The 7,675-nt window shown below is 36.1% G+C and overlaps 1 protein-coding gene across 7 annotated transcripts in view; it reads right to left on the reverse strand.

Annotated features, from left to right (window-relative positions):
• LOC126969915 (MTOR-associated protein MEAK7) overlaps window positions 1-6,982 on the reverse strand; it is a 35,834-nt gene extending 28,852 nt beyond the window's left edge. Inside the window, exons 1-2 of one of the 7 annotated variants that reach the window (XM_050815546.1) lie at window positions 6,496-6,712; window positions 5,976-6,105 (exon numbers count right to left, since the gene is read on the reverse strand). In XM_050815546.1, coding sequence (XP_050671503.1) covers window positions 5,976-6,104 — 129 coding nt within the window. In that variant the 5' untranslated portion in view covers window position 6,105; window positions 6,496-6,712. Of the gene's footprint in view, window positions 1-5,942; window positions 6,106-6,495; window positions 6,717-6,834 lie in introns of those variants that run through there. The other 6 variants (XM_050815543.1, XM_050815545.1, XM_050815541.1 and 3 more) reach the window with 6 other exon arrangements.
• Between the last annotated feature and the right edge of the window lie 693 nt (window positions 6,983-7,675).

The following is a 7,675-nucleotide window of genomic DNA, read 5'->3' on the forward strand; positions in this document are numbered from 1 at the left end:
TTAGCAACAATTCTTGTATAAATCACTGAAATATACTGGCTTCTATTTAGATCGTCTATTTACAGGAACACGTCGATCCCGTGGGTCGTAAATCAAAATATACCAACATTCCTCTTGTTACGATCTGCGCGCCAGAATGCCTTCACTGTTGCAAGTAGCAACTAATAATTAACCTTCTGCTAATTCATGTAGTAATTAGCTAAAATTAAATGTTTGTTAAGATCAATGTAGGCTTAGCACATTCCTTGACCAGATGGGAATGTACGTAAGAAGACCAGGACCTGTGGGAGGCTCCTTTGCACAGGAAGCCGGCTAGATTATGATACCACAACAGCGCCCATTTCTGCCGTGAAGCAGTAATGTGTGAACATTACTGTGTTTCGAACTGAAGGGCGTAGTTAGTTGAATAACTGAAGTTTTTCAAGAATCCTGAGCGGCACTGTATTGTAATGGGTAAGGCGTATCAATTACCATCAGCTAAACGTCCTGCTCGTCTCGTCCCTTATTTTCATAAAAAAAAGTGTGGGACAGTGACCGAATACTCTCATGCAATATCAGAGTATTTGAAGCAGAAATGTGTAACATAAAGCGCAGAATAAAGAATAGGTAATAGAACCTAGCAGAGTTACACTTAGTTATACCTTTAAACGAAAAAGCAACGTTAGATGCCCGTTTAATATCTTATTATCGTTTTAAATGGTACCTTCTTTTTCTTCACGTGTCTCTCCATTACTAGAGGTCAGCAGACAGTTTTCAGTCTTCAACTTTTCCTTGGCCATGGCTAGGCAGAATAGTTCTTGGACTGTCTTGATCCCAGTCTACTCTCTTGTTTCTGAGCCAAGACTTCTTCCCAAATATGGTACCTACTTAGTTCGTAGTTGCGGTAGACCCATCATTAGTTTACTCATACTACGATCTACTCGTACCTACTTACTAACTGGGTACTAACTCAGGGCAGAAGCGCGCAAAAAGACAGGCGCCATTTTCCCCCTACTTGGCTACTTAGCAACCACGAGGGCTGTAAAGCCGAGGAACAATCTGGCAAGAACAAAACTAGCTTACAACTCACACTGTAGCTGAAGAAAGAATTACTTTATTACTTACCTATGCATCTAGGTCTTAAGGTTTGTTTCTCTAAAAATATCTTCATGTTTGAGAAAACATTAACATGAATAAAATGCGCGTCGCGGTGAGCGATAGTCAACCGATTGCATATCTATTATATACCTTTCTAAAGGCTCGGCTGGACCATCAATAGTGTCATTCAACGCGCAAGAAAACAGAAAAAGAATCTCAATGGCGGGGGGTACAGGGGCGAAATGCACAAATCACACCCAGCGAATATCTTCCAGACTAAACATAATAATTTATAATGTGTTTACTGCTTCATTTGTTAATACAGACTGCATATTTTTTTCATTTTTTTACTAATTTTTTACCCTACAGTGCATATGGTTCTTTTATAGAATTTTAATGTATATTCAGCGTCGGTCACGCTGTACTTGGCTGCAAATAAACATACGCGCCTGAAGCTACATTTGTGTATTAAAATCCGTTCCGAGGGCTGATAGGAATCTTTGATAGTAGAAGTAAATCTAAAAACAATAATCGCCAATTAACAATAACAATTAGCGCCGTTGCTTACGCGAGCAAGATTGACTTTACTAAAAATGTTTACATTCAATGTTCTATAAATTGTTTATGATTTCAAGAAAGCATCGTAAAACAGTAAATCTGCAAAATGGGACGCATAAAACAAAAGCGTGTAAACACGTCAGTATTAACTGGTAGGTTATAAATTGACGTCAAGGCACCTGTTAAATGAGATTGCTTGAACTCGCTTAAAATCGCAAGCAGGGGATGAGGCTTTATCAGAAAGTTCCTGACAAAAGTCGTTATAAGCGTAAATGTAACTAAGTTAATGATAATTCTGAATAATAATATAACAGCTATTCTTGCTAGTCAATTCCATAAAGTTTATTGCCCCTTGTATTATATAATTTGTAAACTCGCTTATTTAACTTCTAATAGGTAAATGACACTACGGTCAACCATCGAAGTGTTTTTTCTCATCGGATGCCCCCGAGTGGCCGTCGTATGTTTGTGTTATAGGTACCTAACTAATCTTCCAGGGCAAAAATTTCGAACCTCATGCGACTCTGGCTTTGTCCACTAGCATCAACTGTTTTATACAAGCTCGCTAAGTCCGTATTTCTGAATACGTAATCCGACATGCAGTGTGACTTGCCACTGTCTTAATAACTATGCATAAAAGAGACAAAACACACTTGATCACGAATTACTGAGAAACCTTCTGGTATGCGGACCTTAGTCTCCGTACTCATGAATTTTTTTCCAACATTTTCATCAGCCCTCTCATACATTTTTTATTATGAAATATGGGACGAGACGAGCAGAACGTTGAGCTGATGGTAATTGATACGCCCTACCCATTACAATGCTCAGGATTATTGAAAAACCCAAAAATTCTGAGCGCCACTACGATTGCGCTCGTCACCTTGAGAGATAAGATTTTAAGTTTCATTTGCCCAGTAATTTCACTAGCTACGGCGCCCTTCAGACCGAAACACAGTAAAGTTTACACATTACTGCTTCACGGCAGAAATAGGCACCGTTTCGGTACCCATTATCTAGCCGGCTTCCTGCGCAAAGGATCCTCACACTGGTAAAACTGGTAACATAACCAATCCATGTCAACATTTTCTTTAGCTCCACTTTGCCCTATTTTTGGCCACGATTGGTTTAGTTACAGCCTCTCTTAAGGTCTGATGAAGTCAGAGTGCGACAGTACCATTTAGAAATCGATCAATATTTATGACTCGATGCTGATTCATGCTGTAATGACTATTTGTTAGGGTCATGGTATTGCTAAGAGGGTTAATCCGAACACCTGAGCAGAATTTTTGACATATTTTTCTCAAAAATATATCTCAGTACACATCTTGAAACTTGTATTACATTTTGAAGTTGGTGACAAGTTAAACATGGAAATTGGGTCATTCAAATCTTAAAGCATAGGTACATACCTACCTAATGTAATTTAAATACGAATATATATTAACCATTCGAGTGACGTCATAAAATCTTGTATGCTTTGTTCAACTATGAATGACGTCCGTATGACGATACGTCATTCGAACGGTTAACACAGATTGGAGCGGATATGAGAAAACAGAAATGACAGTTTTAAAATTCAAAAGTAGCATTCAATTGTTTTTTTAAATGAAACAGCATTCTTTTGTAGTATCTTAGTATGTTCATTACATGCTTATTTAGAAAAAAGAATTTCCTTTAAAAAAACCGACTTCAAAAACTGAAAAGTATAAAATAACTTAATTTAATACACCTCTTATGCAACCTTTAATATACAAAATACTATTACTATTTGTATTGCTAGGGTTTAAGTCGGTGCCTGTCCGCTTGGGTTGTTTGGTTCTAGACGAAGCCATCCCGCTCAACGTCACGCGTGGCGAGTGTAGGTAGGTACATGTCATAGCATGTACCTACCTACATTGGGCTTGGCACCATAAAAAAGCAATATACAAACTATAATAACATGATCCACGTAAACAAAAATATACATAAAATGAAAACTACTGGGCCAAACTATTTCATTATGGGACCAAATGGCAAACATTCCGCATGAAACTAAAGAAGAATCACGAAAATCGGATCATAAATCTCAGCATAATAGCATACATAAAAAAAACCAATCGAATTGAAAACCTCCTTTTTAAAGTTGGTTACAAATTAAGCTTTTCAACTAGTAAAAATAAAAACTAAACTGCCTATATTTGATATAAATTGTAGCTCAAAACATACACATTTTAATAAATTCAGGCATAGATAGAATAACTTTCAATAGCCACCCATGCAATCACAAGAGGATAAGATGCAGAGGCCTAAATGTCCTATGGACCACAATGCCACAGGGGGTCAAGCTATCAGAGAGTGCTATCAATAAATTATATCAAAATAAAAGTAATATTATGCCTAATATTATTTTAAGTCATCTGCGGACACAGAAATTGTATTAATAGATATTTGCTTTATAGTTGGGTTGGTGTGGATATAAATAGTGATGAATATGTAATATCTTATTACTTCTGATAGATATAAAACAATTAATGAATTAAAATCATTACATACAAGTTAGTCACACTGATTGATGGTTGGTAATTTGGACAAATATTATGTTCACAAAATTAGTTGGAGTAGAGACTCGGTTAACCAGATTAATTGTTGTGAGTCATTTGGATAATCAAATATCTGGATAATTAGCAAGTTGTTTGTAGAAGACAACAAACAACTCATAATGCGGGACTCGAAACCGCGATCTTCTTGGGTTCATCCGCGCTCTTACCAACTGAGCCAACAGTTTGAGTGACACATGATTCGTAAATCTTGGTATGTCTTATTCCACTCTTAGGTGGTGACTCCATCCAGGATCCACTTTATAGTTTATATCTTGCTCAACCCCAATAATTGCATCCTATTAGGGAATTGACTTGAGATGTTACTCATTCAAATTTAAAGAATTTGTTATTTTTATAGCGATAACTACTGGGATTAATTATTACACAAATTCAATCCCAATAATTGCATCCTATTAGGGAATTGACTTGAGATGTCGCTCTTTCACATTCAGTGATTTGGTTTGGGATAATGGCAAATCCATATCACAGAGGTCAAGAATCGAGTCTCCACTGTACATAAAACTACAAAATGAATTTACTTGCTTATAAAATATAAGTGTAAGACTTGTATATAATGTGACTCAATATTGTGAAAAGATAACCGCCCATACATGATTGTATTTCTTTTGCATAACATTTTTCATGACTCCAAAAAGCAAAAATAATCATCATCAGCCAGAAGACATCCATGAGTGGGCAAGGGCCTCCCCCAAATACTTCCATGACGATTGGTCCTGCGCTGCCTTAATCCTGACCAAATTGGCGGTCCATCTTGTGTGTCTTCCGGTGTGTGGTCGCCATTCGAGGACTTTACTACTCCAACAGCCATCGAAGTATGTGCCCTGCCCACTGCCACTTCAGTTTCGATCATTTGGGCTGTCAGTAACTATGGTTCTCCTACAGATCTCCTCATTTTCAATTTAATCTCGCAGGGAAACTCCAAGCATAGCCCTCTACATTGCCCTTTGAGCGACCATGAGTTTTCTCATAACGCCCATGGTTAGCTACCACTTCTGCATACGGCAAGTCATCACTGGCAACACACACTGGTTGAAAACCTTCGTCCTCAGACACTGTGGTATTTGGGACGAGAAGATTTTACAAATGAGATTATTGCAATTTAATTTTTTAATACTGCAAGAGCATATGGGCCATGATGATCACTTAGCATCAGGTGTTCTGTACACTTGTTTGTCCTCCTCTTCCATAGAAAAGAGTATATTTGAAGTTTTCACATAAAGTGTTTTTTCAAGTAACTTTCTACCATGTACAATGAAGATGTAGAATGAACTTGACAGTGTTTCCGGTATTATTCTGTTTCCAGTATGATTCTATAATTCCTCTGGTGTTACAGGAGAATGTGGGTGGTGATCACTTAATAACAGGTGACCTGTACCACTCATTTGTCATTTTCATCCATAAAAAATGTGTCCATCCATCCATAAAAAAGTTATGTGTACAATTGCAAACAGTTTAGCTAAGGTTTTCTTGATACTTAATCTAACTTTATCACTTAATATAACTAATTACATGCATCATAACAACATATTTAGAATAGAGCTTATAAAAAGTACTTATTCTCAATTATAAGGATTTTGTAGCTTTCTTTCTTATAATGAAATATGTATCCAAGTAAAGTATTGAAAACAGTATCTCTTCACATATTGAGCAACAAAATAAACTTAATCCAAAATAAAAATAAAAACAAAACATAAATGCACAAACTTCTAATGACACTGGATCTACTTTTCCACTCACGATGAGTTCCTCCTCGCGGATCTTTTCAGAGTTCTTGCTTGCTGCCCGGAATGTTGCGGCCACATACTTTTGTTCATCTCTTGTTAATAAAGTACACTTTGCTGCTAATTTCTTACTTGTATTCCCCATTCTACAAAGAAAATTGCTTGTTACCTACATATGTGAACTGCAAAGAACTAAGCTTTGCAGAAGAATTCACACTGATAATAAAAATTAAAACCAGCGAATATCTGTATTAAATTAAAAGCCTAATTTTATTTACGAATATTAAAGCTGTTAAACTAATTATTAATGTTAAATAAACCTAACAGCTTATCATGATAAATTAGTTTAGAATAAAGAAACAAAACAAACAATATATTATAATAAGTTCCAATCTAAGTCACGAGATGTCATGTAAGATTTTCCATTCACATGATTTTGGCCATTGTTGATTTAGTTTAGTTGAGCGAGACAATTAGAATCAGAGTGTAAATAAATATAAATTCAAAAATCTTCTCACTTTGGGATGGCAACAAACCTTTTAATTATCACTTTCAAGTACCTATAACTCAAAGTACGAGTATCACTAAAATGGTTAATTATTTTAAAAACAAAAATACTTATTTAGCATGAAAATAATTCAAAATAGAATAATTCAAAACAATCGAACATAAAAATATCAATCACTATTACGCGTAATTCCTAAATTTTCATAATGTTGCGTATTTTGTACAAAACAAATAAAGTTTTCTAAACCACAACATTTAAAATCAATAATAAATAATAAATTCATCAGATTGAATCAATTTATTTGATTAATTCTATGTCATTTCACATTAATTGTCACATTATATTTTCCATAAAATGACAATATTACCTGTCACTAAATTAGAAGAATTTTGAAATAGCCGCGAATTCTCCGTAATGTTGCGAGACGAGAGTAGATAGGTCTAGGTAGTTAGGTACTGACAACTAACACAAAGGTATTCGACTATCTGCCACTGCGCCGTCCGCCACGCAGAAACTACAAGTGGTTACTGCTTAATAGTTAGTGCACAAAACACTATTAGCTACTACTCTAATAGATATATAACTATTACTATAATAGATTTACGAGTAGGTACGGCGGAACCATAGAAATCTTAATAGATTTCTATGGGCGGAACCATCGGACGCGGGCTGGTAGCGGACCATATTCCATGGTATGTCGCATTGTCCATCGCACAAAATAATAATTGTTAATTTATTACTATGAATTTCGTGCGAGGCGCCCAGCTGACCATGCGATGGTCCGGCGATACAAAATCCGACCATGTGCTTAGACTATAATAGGTCCGGCCAAACAAATCTGATCATGTGCTTAGGCTATAAGGTTAGTGCCTAGTGGACTGTGTAGGCGGAAGATTGAACTGAAAGTGGAAATTAGGCAACTAGACACTAGTGAGTACTAATATGAATATATTATGTACTCTAACGAGGGAGGCTAGTTCATGTTAAAGAATATTTTAGGCATATTTAGTACAACTGCATGACTTTCGCGACTTTGCAACTTTTTTTCTGACAAGAATATCAACTTTTTATTAATAAAGAATAAGTCAAGCATGATGTTGAGGGACCACTACCAAAAGATTCCTGCAACCCTTCCCCTTTTAAAAAGCCGGCCTGTATGATCATTGAAACACCGCGCAAGAAAGCTCAGTCTATAGTTGAGTTATACG

This window comes from Leptidea sinapis, chromosome 19 (assembly GCF_905404315.1).
Source record: "Leptidea sinapis chromosome 19, ilLepSina1.1, whole genome shotgun sequence".
Taxonomy (NCBI): Eukaryota; Metazoa; Arthropoda; class Insecta; order Lepidoptera; family Pieridae; genus Leptidea; species Leptidea sinapis.